Source organism: Rana temporaria, chromosome 7 (assembly GCF_905171775.1).
Source record: "Rana temporaria chromosome 7, aRanTem1.1, whole genome shotgun sequence".
NCBI classification, from domain to species: Eukaryota; Metazoa; Chordata; class Amphibia; order Anura; family Ranidae; genus Rana; species Rana temporaria.
The window spans coordinates 46,981,830-47,000,672 of NC_053495.1; the positions used below are offsets into that span (position 1 = coordinate 46,981,830).

At 42.8% G+C, this 18,843-nt stretch overlaps 1 protein-coding gene across 1 annotated transcript in view; it reads left to right on the plus strand.

The window, feature by feature from the left end:
* Positions 1 to 18,843, plus strand: part of SLC6A11 (solute carrier family 6 member 11) — a 237,013-nt gene that overhangs the window by 94,570 nt on the left and 123,600 nt on the right. Inside the window, exon 6 of the mRNA XM_040359316.1 lies at positions 12,570 to 12,702. Within this exon, the coding sequence (XP_040215250.1) occupies positions 12,570 to 12,702 (133 nt within the window). The remainder of the gene's footprint in view (positions 1 to 12,569; positions 12,703 to 18,843) is intronic.

Consider the following 18,843-nt stretch of genomic DNA (forward strand, 5'->3'; position numbering starts at 1 on the left):
TCTGGAAACTGGCTGAAGAAAAAAAGCATAAACATCAATAGCTAAAGAAATGATAGAGTAGGAAAAGGGAAGGAAAATATATAAAAGACGAGTGGTGATGTAAGGTACAGGGTGAAAGGTGAATGAAAGGACTGGAAGTGAGACTGGGTCGACTTGAGGATGTTTGTTCAGGACAGGGAAGGAAGTGGCACCAGGGCTCGAAGAAAACTAGCCAAGAGAGGGGGGTTATTTTTTTCTATCCACTAATTTTATATATGTATGATATTTGTGTCTCCCTCGCTTTATATTAAAGAGAGATTGGTGCAGTGGGAGGGCAATGTGGGTCTGGGGAAATGAATGATGAGTTGCATAATGGAAAATGCTTTAATAAAGACATAAAGTTTTAAAAAAATGTATGTAATGTAATGAATGCAAGTGTGCACCAGGATACTTTGGATACAATACCAAGACTGACTTTGTTCTAGCATAAAATGATCTCCAAAATACCCAATAAAGGCATTTGTTTTCCTTTTTCAGACTCCTCTGCCATGTTTTGCCACATATTTAAAGTTTTACTAAACCCAGGACCCTGCATTCACGATATCTGGTACCCCACAATACACAGAACATTTTTAAGATAACAAAACCTTTTGTGTGCATCAGCCCCCCTAAATACTTACCTGAGCCCTCGATCTCGATCCAGCGATGTTGCAGGAAAGTCTCGCCTACCTGGGACTCTCCCTCCTGATTGGCTGGGATGGCAGTGTGGTGCCATTTACATCTTAGCTCTTGCACTAAGTTACCTAATAAAACTGCCACCTTTACTTTCATAGATTACGTTACTTGAGGATGAGAAATATAAAATGGGAATCTATTGTACAGTACATATCCAATCCATTATGATTACCATTATTTAACTCACTGGATCTTCTTAAATGACATTGTATATGTATAGTATACTCATTTTAATGGAGTAATTAAAGCCCATAATGGAGGCATTCATGTTGTAATAATTTATTTGTATCTGATAAAAACACAAATATTTAAACAGTTTATGAACAAGCAGTAACTAACATATTTTTGCATATTCAATTTGAATCAAATTTGATTTAAATATGGACAAAAATTTGAATTGAAAACCCCCCAAAAATACGAATGAAAACAAACCTAATTACAAAAAAATTCATTCTAACATAACGAATATAACTAAGCAAAATGTTTAACTTAATGGAATTGTAAAGGCAGAAGTTTTTTTTATCTTAATGCATTCTTTGCATTAAGGTAAAAAAACCTTCTGTGTGCATCAGCCCCCAAAATACTTACCTGAGCCCCTCGATCTTGATCCAGCGATGTTGCAGGAGAGTCCCCTCCCTCCTGATTGACTGAGACAGCAGTGCTATGAAGAGAGAAAGAGGGCGGGGCTGAACCACAGGTCCATGTCTGAATGGACACACAAATCAATGGCTTGGCTCAGGTACTCCCTTAGCAATCTGCCTGCTGTGGGGGCACTTGGCATTTACAGAGACCCCGCAAAGGGGTAATTCTGCAGGCCTACACGACCTTGCTAAATAGCACGTGGGTAGGTATCACATGGGTAGGTACAGAGCATGATGGGACTGTGAGGCCTATATAGGTCCGATGCAAGGCGCGCATCCGTCATTTCAGCGAGAAGAGCCGGCGTGTCAACATCGGGAGAAGAAGAGAAGTGAAGAACATGACGTCACAGCGCGGAAGAAGAACTCACAGCACGGAAGGAGAAGAAGACGTACAGCACGGAAGAAGGGACCGGACAGCGAGACGAAGAACCGGGGTGCGACGAGTCAACAGCGGAGAGCGGCGAACATAGAAGGAGACCCCCCGGATAGCGGAGAAGACCCGTCGGGATAGCGGAAGAAGAAGAGCCCCGCCGAAGACGCCGGAGGAAACCCGCCGGGGGGGTGGGGGCTTTTTTAAAAGCCACCCCCCCCGGCGGTGGAAGAGAACCAGACGGTAGCCCCCACCCACCCGAAGACGTCAAAGAAGAAGCTCCCCCTGGTAAAAGAGCTAATAAAGAAGACAGGGGGCGGCCTCCGGAGCAGACTAATAAAATATTTTAATACCCTGTGTGGTTTATTTGTGTTTTTACCACTTTTCTTGCAGGTGAATGGGTAGGGGTACGATGTACCCCATACTCATTCACTTAGGGTGGGGGGCCGGTATCTGGGGGCCCCCTTATTAAAGGGGGCTCCCAGATTCCGATAAGCCTCCCGCCCGCATACCCCGACAACCAACGGCCAGGGTTGTCGGGAAGGGGCCCTGTCCTCATCAACATGGGGACAGGGTGCTCTGAGGTGGGGGGGCCGCAGTGCGCCCCCCTGCCCCAGAGCACCCAACCCCCCCATGTTGAGGGCATGCAGCCTGGTACGGCTCAGGAGGGGGGGGGCGCTCGCTCGTCCCCACTCCCTTCCTGGCTGGCCGGGTAGCGTGCTTTGGATACGGGTCTGGTATGGATTGTAGGGGGACCCCTACACCGTTTTTTTTCGGCGTAGGGGGGCTCTCCTTACAACCCATAACAGACCTAAGGGCCCGGTATGCTCCTGAGGGGGGGACCCATGTCGGATTTTTATTTAAAATCCGGCGGGGACTTCCCCCTCAGGATTAATAACAAACGCCGCACACGTGTAGAATTGGCGGGAATCCAAGTCGGATCTCCCGTCGCTTCTATGACGGCTTTGTCTCCATCGCGGCAAGCCAGCTCGGCGCTGGCTCCCGCGATGGGGCTCGTAGGTGCTCAATCTCGCCGAGAAAGAGAGCGAGATTGACACAAAATCGGGTTCACCTACTGTACACTTACTCCAGTGTGATCTACTCATAAAATGATGACAAAGTTTAAAAATACAACTCACATTTTACAATGCCTCAGAAATTGCACCTCTGTATACACCTTAACCTGCCTGGCGGTCTTCCCGAGTCTGACACGGGGTTAGATTTTCCTGCTGCGAGCGGTAACCCCGTGTCAGTCACGGGCTTGCCTCGCTAGATCCACAGGCACAAGTTACTTACCTTGTCCCTGGATCCAGCGATGCCACCGCGCTGTGTGAGCGAGTGGGACCTCGCTCGATTCACACAGTGCCTCCGTGTGACGCCGATCTCCGTTCCCTGCGACGTTACGACGCACGGGGACGGAGAACGGCGCCAAATTCAAAAAAGTAAACAAACACCTTACATACAGTATACTGTAATCTTATAGATTACAGTACTGTATGTAAAAAAAACACACCCCCCCTGTCCCTAGTGGTCTGTCCTGTGTCATGCATGTCATTTTATATAATAAAAACGTTTCTTTCTCCCTGCAAACTGTAGATTGTCCATAGCAACCAAAAGTGTCCCTTTATGTCAAAAATAGTTTTAGATCAGCTAAAAAACAGCGATAATAAATTATAATCACTTGCAGAATTGTGCGATAGCGATTTGTGGGGAAATTCGTCATAAAAAAAAAAAAATAATGACAGCAACAATTCTGCAACTGAGCAAATTTCAGTGATTTTGATTTGATTACATTATTGAATAATTTTTATTATAATTATATTATTATTTGTTATAATTATTTATAATTATTTATTATATTATAATTTATAATTTTGTTTTTAAAAAAATGTCATACCCGGGATGCCTATTAGAAGCTTGTTTGGTCAGATTTAAGTGAGTTATTTCTAAAAATTACAGACCTACAATATAAAACGCCAAATTTCCTTGCAAATAATGGTACCGCTTTTAGCATGTTTTTTCTGACAGAATCATACCGCCAGGGAGGTTAAGAGGCTTAATCCAGTCCCTGCATGCCTCGCTCGGATTGTTGTGCATTCCACGCCTCCATTGCGAAACAGAAATGACGGCTCAAATGCTGGTTCTGGTTCTGAGGCACTGTAAAATGTTATAAATGCTACACTACTATGAACTACTCTTCTGGCATGTTTATATTACTTAATGAGCTTAAGGACATCTTAAATACCTCAAAAATTGGGGTGAAGCCATAAAGAGAACCTGTCATGGATAAACCAAAACGCAGATTGACCCTTTGTAAAGGGGGGTCATTTGGGCCTGGTAAGTCTGCATTCTAGTCTTACTGAGCACAAGTGGTGAAGGATATGTGGGGATATGTCCAAATCATTTGGTGGAGGGGGGATTATGGTGTGGGGTTGTTTTTCAGGGGTTGGGCTTGGCCCCTTAGTTCCAGTGAAGTGAACTCTTAAGGCATCAGCATACCAAAACATTTCGGACAATTTCATGCTCCCAATTTTGTGGGAACAGTTTGGGGATGGCCCCTTCCTGTTCCAACATGACCGTGCACCAGTGCACAAAGCAAGGTCCATAAGGACATGAATGAGGGAGCTTGGGGTGAAGGAACTTGGCTGGCCTGCACAGAGTCTTGCCCTCAACCCGATAGAACACCTTTGGGATGAATTAGAGCAGAGACTGCAAGCCAGGCCTTCTCATCCATATCAGTGCCTGAGCTCACAATTGTGCTTTCTGGAAGAATGGTCAAACATTCCCATAGACATACTCCTAAACTTTGTGGACAGCCTTCCCAAAAGAGTAAAAGCTGTTATAGCTGCAAAGGGTGGGCCAACTTAAAACTGAACCCTATGGACTAAGACTGGGATGCCATTAAAGTTCATGTGCGTGTAAATGCAGGCATGCCAGAAGCATGCTACATATGCTATTTATGAATTCCTTTAGTTCCACTGTATAAGGAATAGTCTTAGGCCACGTACACACGACCGGTCCAAACCGATGAAAACGGACTGAAGTTCAGTTTCATCGGTCCAAACCGATCGTCTGTACGGCCCATCGGTCAGTTGTCCTTCTGACAAAAATTAGAGAACTTGCTTTAAAATCGAACCGATGGACGGCTGACCACCGATGGTTAGTACACAAAAGCATCGGTTCAAAACCCACGCATGCTCAGAATCAAGTCGACGCATGCTTGGAAGCATTGAACTTCGTTTTTTCAGCATGTTGTGTGTTTTACGTCACTGCGTTCTGACCCGATCGGTTTTTGAACAGATGGACCGGTCGTGTGTACGCTGCCTCAGAGTTCACCCCTCCCCCATGACAACAAGTTGACAAGTAAAAAAGAGGAGAACCTTTATACAATTTAATCTGCCATCCACAGATGGTAAAAAATTGTACCTTTCCTCTATGCAGCTGATGATTAGATTCCCCAGAAAGTGAACACAAACACCTGAGACACGACAGACTGTTGCACCCCACTATGCTACCTGTTCAGCTTTACAAAGCAAATACCCTAATGGGCATATTAATAAAGTAGTGAACGTGACTCCCACTAGACACTCATTGGTGGCAACTAAATAATTCCCTTAAAACAATGCACTAGAAAGATTCAACTGCAGTGAATGCCTGGTGAATGTCAGGTCCACCTCACAAATAGACGCTGTACAAATAGGATAGAAGTTCCCTCTCTCTCTCAACAGGAATATAAGTACTGTTGGTAATATTAATAATATATAACTTCTAAAAGAACCAAGAACCATATACTCAGAATTGTATTGTTATAATCACACAAAAAGCAAGAAAAAAAAATTAACAATTCCAAAATGTACATATTTTCACTCTTTACGAATCTCACTTTACATACTTTACATATCTCACTCTTCAAGGACCCAGGCTTTCAGACCTTGCCTTGTCCTAGTATACGCAACAAAATTCCAGTAAAGTAAAAGTATTTCATTCTCTTGCTTGTTTTTCTTGAGAATACATTTATTGTAAAGACAGATATGAACAGGTGAACAGACGTCCTTGACAGGTTTTGCACAAAGTGCTTAATCCTAAAGCAGCGTGTATGTATGTGTGTATTTACTGTTAACTGTATTCTGAAATTAGTAAAAGGTATTTATGTACCCATAAACAAAGAGAAGAAAAACCCTGCGCTGAATTCAATATCAAGTGAAGAAAAAAATGAAAAAAAAAATCCTATAAAAATAGGGGATGAATAAAAAAATGTGAAAAAAATATGTAATTCCAAAAAGGAGGGATGCTGCTGCTTATGAAAGCCTAAATACTTAAAGCTCAAAGAAACATACAAACAGAAATAAGCACGCAACCCAGATATTGAAGTGCAATAAGTTAAAAAAAAACTAGTGCATACAAATAGAATAATAAAAAATTAATCACTATAGTGAAATAGTTTCAGTGTATCAATGCACACAAAAATTATTATATCAATGCACACAAAAAATATTGTAAAAAACACAGGGCCAGATTCACAGATGAAATACTCCGGCGTATCTACTGATACTCCAGCGTATTTTCAAATTACCTGCGTCGTATCTTTAGTTTGAATCCTCAAACCAAGATACGACGGCTTCTGGCTTCGATCCGACAGGCGTACAGCTTCGTACGCCTTCGGATCGTAGATGTAATACTTTGGCGCCCACTGGGTGGAGTTTGCGTAGTTTTCCGCGTCGGGTATGCTAATTAGCTGTTTACGGTGATCCACGAAGGTACACGCGTTCGTTGCATTCTCTTACGTCGTCGCTAGTCGGCTTTTCCCGGCGTATAGTTACGGCTGTTATTTCTTGGCTTATATTTAGACTTGCCATGTTAAAGTATGGCCGTCGTTCCCGCATCAAATTTAATTTTTTATTTTTTTTGCGTAAGTCGTCCGTGAATAGGAAAGGACGTAACGCACGTCGTCGTTCCAAAAATGACGTCGGTGCGACGTAATTTCGCGCAAAGCACGGCGGGAAATTTTAAAACGGAGCATGCGCAGTACGTTCGGCGCGGGAACGCACCTAATTTAAGTGATGCACGCCCCATTTGAATTAGGCGGACTTGCGCCGGACGGATTTACGCTACGCCGCCGCAAGTTTACAGGCAAGTGCTTTGTGAATCAAGCACTTGCCCATAAAACTTGCGGCGGTGTAATGTAAATGCAATACGTTACGCCGCTGGAATTCTATGTGAATCTGGCCCACAGTGTAGTTAAAATGACAGTGTAGTGGTCATTTTAACTACACTGTGTTTTTTACAATATTTTTGGTGTGCATTGATATAATAATTTTTATGTGCATTGATACACTGAAACTATTTCACTATATTGATTAATTTTTTATTATTCTATTTGTATGCACTAGTTTTTTTGAACTTATTGCACTTCAATATTTGGATTGCGCGCTTATTTCTGTTTGTATTTATGTACCCATGTACTCATTCCCCAAAGAGGGGATGACTATCTGAGTACCCCTCATTGTAAAGGGGTTTTCAGATTCCACTATGGGAAGAGAGAGAGGCCCTTGCCCATCAACACTAGGACAAGGGTACTTTGTGAGAGGGAGGAGGCTTAGTTACACCCCTGTTGCAAGGTACCCCTATGTTGAAAGGCATATGGCCTGGTCTGGTACAGAAAGGGTGGTCCACACACTCGCTGCCCTCCTTTTCCAAGATAAGGGAAAAAATCCATACACCACTCCCAAATTGCCCTGCCCAACACGGGTGCTTTTAACCCTTTCTACAGCTGCTAGGGAGGGGGTTAAAGGTCCCCCCACTAGCGGCCGAAAAGGGCAGCTAAAACTACGGTAAAGTGTGCTAAAATTAGCTGCACTTTACAGATAACACACCTCCGCCCCAGTATGAAAGTAGCCTAAAAGAGATGGGGGGATTTTGAGGGATTTTGATGCCTAAATGCAAGGAGTGCATTGAGGTAAAAAATATTTAGGCTTTAAAATCCTAAATCGTGCCATAATTTTTATTCTTACAATTGTATTTTTCATTCACTATTCTTCTATCTCACCAAGCAATTTTCTCTGCTCTATAGTATTATTGCTGGTGCTCACTGTTATCCCCTTATCTACCTTTTTCCAATCAGAACTCTCTGTTAAAGCGGAACTATACTTGCCTTCTATCCCGCTCTGCAGGGACCTGGAGCTCCATGCTGGCTGTTGTCATCTGCGGCTGGATTGGCTCATTCATCCAGTCGTGATGACATCACTCCTGTGCATGCACATGAGTTCATCTTGGCATTGCCAACATTTGTACACAGGCAAAGCATAGTGTATAGGGCTCAGAGGCAGGTAACAAACTTTAATGTAGGAGATCACAGTCAGTGTGTGGTTATTCCCATTTGACAGAAGTATATTTATTCATTGACTTCTGTCAAAATTGCAAAATTGTATTGATTACCGGCTGCAGCCTAATCAGCTGCAGTCGCTAATTGGTGTATTCCGACAGTGGCACCCACCAAAATGTCGTGGCAGGGGGTTCCTCCGTCAGCTTCATTTGTGTAGATGGAGGAATCTGTTTGCTTTTTTTCATTCAGATAGATACCGTGATTTGATTTTTATATATTTTTTTTTAACCTACAGAGCAACTCATCTTTAAGCATTTTATTTGTGTGAATATGTTATGGGAATTTGACATGTTTGTTGTTTGCATTTTATAAAGAAGTGTTTCATTTGCAGGTCTTGACTTTCCTGTGTTTCTTTGAATTCCTTTCATGAAATGACATATTGCCTCCAAATAAAGTGTGAAAGCTTCCATGAATAAAATACCCCAGACATATTCTGAAGCAATCCACATGGCCCTGCTTCTCACTTTACAGGAGAGAACGTGCTCTTGAGGAACATGGTTTTTAGCTATAAATGAAAAAGCCAGTTAGCAGAGCATTTTTTTCCCAGGAGAAATCTAAGCCCTTTATGCCGCTGGGATGGAACAACATACTAGAGACAGTTTTAGAACAGCACTCACAGAAAGTGAAATAACAAGACCACACAGCTTTCAAATTCTATCTCATCCCGGTAATTTGCTCATGTTTATTTTAAAGGTGCACACAGCAGATGTTGTAATAAACACACAAGTTAAGTTACAGTTTAATAGGCTAGTACACCTAAACCTGGGGACTTACATAAAGAGAAATTTTCATTATATGTTATCCTTAAGAGCCGGTTCACACAGGGGCGACCTGGGATCTGACTTGAAGTCTCCCCTATTCGTCCCAAGTCGTGTGGATGAGAAAATCAATGGAAGTGAATGGAGCTGTCTTAATACACACTTCTGCAGTCGCTCCGACTTCAGAAAAGGTTTGTGTACTACTTCAATCCGACTTCTAGGCATCTTGTAGGCAACTTGTACCCATTGATTTCAATGGAAGTTGCCTCAGAAGTCTGATCACTGTCTTAACTGAGGCAACAATACAGGAAGATAACATACATTTCTCAGGCAAACCCCTCCCTCCCCCTCCCTCCCACAGAGCTGATTGTTTGATTGGCCACTGGAAAGCCTCCTGTCCTGGAGGTGACTTGAAATTGCCTTGTACTGTCCTTGAAGCAACTTGAAGTTGTCTTGTAAGTTGCCTGATGATTCATACTCAAGTCGTGTCCAAGTTGCCTCCCAAAGTCGTGCTGGAAGTCGTGTTGCCCCTGTGTGAACCGACTCTTAGTTTGATGGGAGATGTCATTTGTAATACAGTAAAACCTTGGATTGCGAGCATAATTCATTCCGGGAAGCATGCTTGTAATCCAAAGCACTCAATTTTTTAAAGCAAATTTCCCCATAGGAAATAATAGAAACTCAGATGATTCATTCCACAACCATTTATTCATAAGTCCTTCAGTTTATAGTCCATATAAAAAGAATATAGCAATATGATAGGTTGTGTAACCATAACATGTCCATCCACAAATGGATTAAAAGCAAAATCCAGCAGGAGCTACAGAGTATACAAGAGAAGAGAGGCACCTCTAAGTGTAGCAATATGTTGCTAAATGTTGTACCTTCATTGAATGTAACCATATTGCTACACTCAGAGGTGCCTCTTTTCTCTTTTATACGCAGTTGACATGATGCTACTTGTATATCAAGACAACGCTGGTATATCAAGTCAAGATTTATTAAAAATGGTTGCTTGTCGTGCAAAACGCTCTCAAATCAAGTTACTCTTAAACCAAGGTTTTACTGTTTACTTAAAAATGAATTCCAGACAAAAACACAGTTGAAATGTAAACAGTTGTATCTGCCAAAGTATTTGTAAATCTTTCCAGTTATTTTTAAGCTTTATACATTTTTGCCTGAAAAAAACTGCTTGGGGGTGACACCAATTTCTATTTTAGAGTAAAGACACACAGTGGTGTCATCAGGGCCAAATTTCTCAATAGGCAATGTAAGCATGTGCCTAGAGGTACCTGTCCCAAAAGGGCGCCCGACCGGTCTGTATGAGTGTTTTGCCCAAGGCCAGCTTCAGTAACATTAGGCAGCTTTGGGTAGGGTGTGTGGTCGGCCTCAGAAGACACCCAGGGAGCAACACGAAGGCTGTGAGTGTGCTGTGTAGCCCGTGGACTGACTGTACTAGGCTGCAGTGCCCGGACATCATACCACAACAAAGGGGACCCCCAGATCCTGCCCCCCTATGTGAATTGGTAATGGGGTACACTGTACCTCTACCATTTCACAAAGGAAGTGTAAATAGTTAAAAAAAAACACACAGACACCGTAGAAAAAAATCCTTTATTAATAAAAAAAATAAAAAATAATCCAGCGGTGGTAATCCACTCTCAATGCGGCTCCCTGCTCCAACGTTGTCTTCTATCCAGCGACGGATGATCTCTCCAGCGACGGGTGATCATCGGTCCGGTCCAGCGATGAGAAGATCCATCCGTCCAGAGCGCAACGTTGGAGGAGGGAGCCGCATCGAGAGAGGATTACCACCACTGGATTTTTTTTTTATTATTATTAATAAAGGATTTTTTTCTACAGTGTCTGTGTGTTTTTTTAAACTATTTACACTTCCTTCGTGAAATGGTAGAGGTACAGTGTACCCCATTACCAATTCACATAGGGGGGCAGGATCTGGGGGTCCCCTTTGTTAAAGGGGTCTTCCAGATTCTGATAAGCCCCCCGCCCACAGACCCCCACAACCACCGGGCAAGGGTTGTGGGGATGAGGCCCTTGTCCCCATCAACATGGGGACATCCTCCCCATGTTGAGGGCATGTGGCCTGGTGCGGTTCAGGAGAGGGGGGCCGCACTCTGTCCCCCCTCTTTTCTGCGGCCGGCCAGGTTAACGTGCTCGGATAAGGGTCTGGTGTGGATTTTTGGGGGAACTCCACGACATTTTTTTTTATTTACGCTACGTCGCCGCAACTTTCGTTTGAGAATACTGCACTTGCCTGACAAAGTTGCGGAGGCGTAACGTAAATAGGATACGTTATGCCCGCACAAAGATGCACGCTTCTACGTGAATCTGGGCCATAGTATTCAGTGGCTTCCCCTACCCCACCATATAAAATAAAAAATGCTAAGCACAACATACAAGGCCATTCAGAACATCATCCCCATCTACATCACCAACCTCATCTGCAGATATCGCCCAAATCGTCCCCTTCGCTCCTGCCAGGACCAAGCTCCAGGCATGCTGTTGTGTGCCTTTTACTGCGGAGTGGCTTCCATCTGGCACCTCTACTATACAGGCCTGATTGGTGGAGTGCTGCAGAGATGGTTGTTCTTCTGGAAGGTTCTCCACTCTCCACAGAGACACGCTGGAGCTCTGTCAGAGTTATCAACGGGTTCTTGTTCACCTCCCTTATTAAGGCCCTTCTTCTCCGATCGCTCAGTTTTGCCAGGTGGTGCGTGCTAGGAAGAGTCCTGGTGGTTCCAAACTTTTTCCATTTGCATGCAAAGTTTTAGACTAGCACACAATGGAGAAATGATGATACTCCTTTATTTAGCACAGGATTAAAAAACCAAGTGTCCTTCCTTGCTCACATGTTTCAGCCCTGTGTGGACCTTAGTCATATAGATCATTACTTAGGCCCACGTAAGACTGAAACATGTAAGCAAGGAAGGACACTTGTGCTAAATAAAGGAGTATCGTCATTCCTCCAGCATGTGCCAGTCTACAACGTTATACTTCTGTTTGATCAGCATGGTCATGTAGTCTCTACTTATCAGATATAACAAAATACTAGTTATTGTAATTGTTTGCAGAACACCTACCCAAGTGTGTTTTTTTATCAGAAGGTGTGTAAGGTTCGATGTCAATGGGCTTTTATTTGCATCAAACCAGCTTATATTCTCATACAAGTCAATGAGAATGCACCATAGAAAGATGATGTCAGAAGAATTGCAAACCCATGTTAAATGCTAGTGAAATGCACCTAAAAGCATGCTACATTTGCCCATCAGAAAAAGTCAAACACAGATCCATAGTAACTCATCTACACCTGATGATTTAACCCCTTATGCTGTGTACACACAATAGGATTTCCGATGGAATAAAATCTGACTTCCATCAGTCTTGCATACACACTGTCGAACTAAATTCCGACTGTCCAAAACGCGGTGACGTAAAACACTATGACGAGCCGGGAAAAATGAAGTTCAATGCTTCCGAGCATGCGTCAACTTGATTCTGAGAATGCGTGGATTTTTCTCAGATGGAATTTCACACAGACGATCGGAATTTCCTATCTGATTTTTGGAAAAAGTCAGATGGGGCCCACACACAATCGGAATTTCTGATGAAAAAAGTCAATCTGAAATATATTCTTGTATGCAGATGTTATTATTGTTACATAATCATTTTTTTTTCTTCTACAGACGAAGAGTTTTGGCAATTTCAGATGGGATTGAGCATATTGGAGACCTCCGATGGGAATTAGCACTTTGTCTTCTCGCTGCTTGGACTGTTTGCTATTTCTGCATTTGGAAAGGAACAAAGTCTACTGGAAAGGTTAGAGACAAATTGATTTCCTTTATTTACTAAGGATAATAAGAAAAATAGATGTTTCTTGTTTGAAGTACAAATGCAAGAAGATCACAAAGTGTGCAGACTGGTAAGTATTACAAATAAAGGGATATTGCAGGTATACTGTAATGCCCTGTACACACGATCGGTTCATCCAATGAAAACGGTCTGATGGATTTTTTCATCAGATATCCGATGAAGCTGACTTTCATCAGTCTTGCCTACACACCATCAGTTAAAAAAACGATCGTGTCAGAATGCGGTGACGTAAAACACAACGACGTGCTGAGAAAAATTAAGTTCAATGCTTTAGAGCATGCGTCGACTTGATTCTGAGCATGCGTTGATTTTTAACCGATGGATTTCCCCACAGACGATCGCTTTTTCCTATCGTTTTTTTAACCATCAGATAATTTTAAAACAGGTTCTAAGTTTTTTCACCGATGGGAAAAAAAATGATGGGGCCCACACACGATCTGATGAAAACAGTCCATCAGACCGTTTTCATCAGACGAACCGATAGTGTGTACGCGGCCATAGCACATACAGTATAACAAATAAGGATTACCAGGTTGAACAGGATGTATGAGGGTGTGATTTGAAGGCTAAATTCACCTTTTACTAAAAGTTTATGATATTTTTTTGCAAGGTATTGCACTCATTATCAGCAGATTGCAGGTGCAAATTCAGGCTCCTACACAGTCTTCCTACAGATTATAGCCCGTACCTCTGTAAAGGCCCGTACACAGAAACGGATATTCCGACAACAGTTGTCCGATGGACGTGTTTTGTTGGATAATCCTACCTTCTGTATGCTCCATCGGACAATTGTTGTTTTGATTTTCTGACAACAAATGTTGGAGGGTCATGCTCTCAAATTGTCCCACAACAAATGTGTTCCTTCGGATTATCCGATCGTGTGTACACAAATATGTAGGACTAACATCCAAAGTACCAACACGCATACCCTGAACCAATGCTAACCATAAGACAACATTAGCAAAAGTTGCCCAAAGAGCAGAAAAACTATGTCGTTTTGTGAATTTTGGCTGAAAAAGTTCTGCCGTCTGTATGCAGAACAAGTTCAACGTCCTTTGGACAAAAATCCACGGATTTGTGCGATGGAACTCTGATCGTGTATATGAGGCTTTAGATTGTCAGCTTGCAAGCTGGAGGGGGTGTGCATGGACTACGAGTGTGCTAATCAGTACACGCACAGCCCATTCAAACTACAAGTCTGTCTGCTGTGGTGGTGTAATTTTCTTATTTACAAATTTAATGATGTGGGTGTGTAGACAGAGCCTCGCATAGCCGCGCTGCTTTCAAATGTGACAGTGGGTGCAGGGAGAGGACCCCCTGCCCCTTGTTACATCCTAAATATGGATGTAACATATAACATGCTCCAGCAGGTGAACTTATCCTTTATTACAGGTCTAGGATAGGAGCAGATCTTTCCAATCTGTGTATAGCAAAGATGCTACCTTTTGTAGTTCTGTCCATAGCTGAAATATATAAGATGGTCAAATAATCCCCCTTCGTGGTTCGGTCGATTGTACTAATCAAAATGTACATTTTGCCTAAAGTGTTATACTTATTTAGAACCTTTTCAATATCAATATTTCTGATTTGAGGAAGTTTCAAGCAAAATTTAAATTTGTATGGGGAGATAAAAGACCCAGGGTGAACAAGCAAACATTTTACACATGAAAATTGAGGGGAGGTCTGGGAGTATCTGATTTGATTAAATACCTGTAGTTGCCTGTAGTCACTCACCCACAAATGTACACAAGGAAACGCTCCTCAATACTTAAGGGAGAAAATAAAACTCTATGTCACCAAGCGCGTGCTCCGGTCAACCAACTAAAACCTTCTCCAAATCCCTAAATTCCGCAACAAATCTAAGGGAGAACGTAGATTTGCAGTTCAAGGACCCCGGCTTTGGAATGCTCTACCCACGACCATCCGCTTGGAAGAAAACCATTAGGCTTTTAGGAAAAAACTAAAGACCCACCTCTTCTAATGGATCAGGACAACACTGGATGCAAAGCGCCTTGAGGCGAATAAGTTCGCATTTGTTGCGCTGTACATGTTACTCACTCACTCACCTATCATGCAGCGCAGCTGCCCCAGTTGACCCGTTTCCATACACAACAGTCCAGGCCACTCTGGACGTCGTTGGAGTCTTCCCTATAGCCTAATATAGAGATTAGCCACTTATTGTGGATGAAGGGGAAAAATAGATTGGTTATGCTATGCCGGACTTTATCATTTTCATTACACCTGTAGCCATGCACGGATTTAAATCTCTACACACCCCATTAGCTCTGCTGTTTTGTAATACTTCCTTCACCCCAGGTCTTCGTCCACAGAATTTTAGATGATGGACTAACAAGGGTTTGCTGCGAATAGCAGATTTCGGTGACCATAGAGGTGTTTTGTCGAAACAAGTCCTTCAGGAGAAGTATCATCTCCATAATTCAGAACTATAACGCTACACTCAGATAGTACCAGGGGCGAACTGACCATTCGGGCTCTCGGGCACTGCCGAGGGCCCCATGCCACTAGGGGGCCCCATCAGGGTTGCCAGCCTCAGTAAAACCAGGTACAGTATGTATGTTTTTTTACATCTGTCCGTGAAATGTCCATTACCGACAACCTTTTTGTCTAAAAATCCCAAGATTATAGCTGCCCCGCCTCTCCAGTACCTTTTCAGTATGTGTATTCTGTGTGTATGTATACTGGTGTGTATATTGTGTGTCTGCGTGTGAATACTCAGTATGTATACTGTCTGTGTGTGTGTATTCTGTGTAGCCCCATAATCTATTGCCTGGGGCCCCCACAATCTCCTATTGCAGGGGGCCCCAAAATCTTCTATTGCCCGGGGGCCCCATGAGTTGTCAGTCCACCCCTGGATAGTACATTTCTTGGCGACACTGAATCGCACCTCTGAATTAACCACCTCTCCATCAATGGAATATCTATGCAGGTCCTTCGATAAACACACTGGCCACATATCGAAAATTTACAGTATTTTGTCCTCTCCCACTACGAAGTTATTCTATATGCAAAAATGTCTGGAAGTTGAAGAGTGGAGTAAGCTGGTACAGTGTGCATTCAGATCTTATATTAATACTTCATTGATAGACGCAAATTATAAGGTGTGAGGGGTTAGCTCGGTAGCGGGGTGTGTGACCACTTGGATGGGTTCACCACACACTGAATTTATACAGACTGGCAGTCGAAGACGGTTGAAAACAACGTTTTTGGTTTATTTTTCCATCTTGCTGGAAAACAATTGCAAGCATCCAAACAGCATAATCAAAATCAAACATAAAATAAACCCTAGCCACTCTGGGCATCTACCTTCCACACAGGAACCTATCTATGGAGTCTGACTCAGCCTAGCGCTGGGCAGACAGTGCTGGTCGTACAGCACAAAACAATAGTCTTTTGATTTTTATCACACAGAAAAATCAATGGTGTCCTCACCTCCTCAGAAGACTTTCAGTACTGGCCTCTATCACTCAGAAAGCCTCAGCAGGCAGCCAATTCAGTGGTAATCCTTTGGACTACTTATAGAGGCCTTAATTGCCTCATTCTGAACAGCTGAAGTTTTTCAACGGCCTTTAGCCTTTCTCTGGCTACGTTTGTAGCCGATGCCCGATAACCATTAGTGTTGAGCAGAATATGCCATATTCGATTTCGCGATATATCTCGAATATATATTCGAATATTCGAGATATATTCGCTAAATTCGAATATTCGTGATATTTTATCGAAATTAATTGAATGCGATTTTTCGCTATTGCGAATGCGAAAATAATTGCGATTTTTTTAATAACTGCGGTAGGAGCGCTCTGATTGGCTTAGAATATTCGTGATATTTTATCGAAATATCGCAACATGCGAATGCGATATTTATTGCGCAATTTCGAGATATGCTGGAGGAGCGCTCTGATTGGCTCAGAATATTCGTGATATTTTATCGAAATATCGCAACATGCGAATGCGATATTTATTGCGCAATTTCGAGATATGCTGGAGGAGCGCTCTGATTGGCTCAGAATATTCGTGATATTTTATCGAAATATCGCAACATGCGAATGCGATATTTATTGCGCAATTTCGAGATATGCTGGAGGAGCGCTCTGATTGGCTCAGAATATTCCTGATATTTTATCGAAATATCGCAACATGCGAATGCGATATTTATTGCGCAATTTCGAGATATGCTGGAGGAGCGCTCTGATTGGCTCAGAATATTCCTGATATTTTATCGAAATATCGCAACATGCGAATGCGAAATTTATTGCAGATATTTCGAAAACTGCTGTAGCAGCACTCTGAAATCGAATATGTATGATATTTTAACCAAAATACATATTGCGATTGCGATTTTTCGATCGCGCATGCGCAATTGCGCGAACAACACGCGACCATTTCCTGGAGCCTTGCCAGTTTCCAACTTATGATCGCAGCGCAATCACACAGCAACATGGTTGGAAGCAATTTCACTAAGTCTGAGGAAAAGTTGCTGATTTGTGTAAGTATTTTGACCAGTGTTATTTCATCATCTTCAACTGCATTTTAGTCTAGTTTAAAAGTTAGTATATATGATCAGATATTAGTATTTCACAAAAAATGTGTCTCCTGCTTTTACAAAACTACAAGTCCCAGCATGCCTGGACAGCTGCAGACACCCTGGTTGGCAAATGTGTATTTAGGCACTTTTCCTTGTTATTTAGCATAATGAATTTAACATTTTATTGGACATAGGACGTATGCGAACGTCCTGACTTCAGTGTCCTCAAGGCCCAAGGACGTTCGAATACATATTGCCCTTTAGATGTTGCAGAACTACAACTTCCAGCATGCCTGGGAATGCTGGCACTTCTAGTATTGTAAGTTCTGCAGGCCCACATTTTTCAGGCCTTTATGCACGGGTCTCTAAACTGTGGCACCCTAGATGCAGCAAAAGTAAAATTCTTAGCATGCACTGACAGACCGTGGCTGATGGGAGTAGTAGTTTTGCAACAGCTGGAGGTGGACTGGTCTTGAAACCCAGAGTTAGGTAACAAACCCGTAGTGTTTTGCAACCATTCTGCCTCCAGCTGGTTATTTTCTGTTGAAAAGCCTGTGGCGTGCAAAACACAACCCAAAAACTCCACCCGGTGCAAGGAAAAATTTGCACACACCTAAAGAGTGACATCACAAAAAACTGCGACGGTTGCATACGTCAGTGGTCCTCCGAAAAGGTCCCGTCTCTGACCCCCCGGGGCGTTAGGCTCCTAGGCTCCTGACAGGGAAAAGAGTTACTGTGGTCCATACAGCCGAAGCCATATGGACCCATCTCGGTCCAAGCAGCGCAATCAACACGCGAACAACACGCGACCATTTCCTGGAGCCTTGCCAGTTTCCAACTTATGATCGCAGCGCAATCACACAGCAACATGGTTGGAAGCAATTTCACTAAGTCTGAGGAAAAGTTGCTGATTTGTGTAAGTATTTTGACCACTGTTATTTCATCATCTTCAACTGCATTTAAGTCTAGTTTAAAAGTTAGTATATATGATCAGATATTAGTATTTAACCAAAAATGTGTCTCCTGCTTTTACAAAACTACAAGTCCCAGCCCAGCCCAGCATTTTAGTCTAGTTTAAAAGTTAGTATATATGATCATATATTAGTATTTCACAAAAAATGTGTCTCCTGCTTTTACAAAACTACAAGTCCCAGCATGCCTGGACAGCTGCAGACACCCTGGTTGGCAAATGTGTATTTAGGCACTTTTCCTTGTTATTTAGCATAATGAATTTAAAAAATTTTTGGACATAGGACGTATGCGAACGTCCTGACTTCAGTGTCCTCAAGGCCCAAGGACGTTCGAATACATATTGCCCTTTAGATGTTGCAGAACTACAACTTCCAGCATGCCTGGGAATGCTGGCACTTCTAGTATTGTAAGTTCTGCAGGCCCCCATTTTTCAGGCCTTTATGCACGGGTCTCTAAACTGTGGCACCCTAGATGCAGCAAAAGTAAAATTCTTAGCATGCACTGACAGACCGTGGCTGATGGGAGTAGTAGTTTTGCAACAGCTGGAGGTGGACTGGTCTTGAAACCCAGAG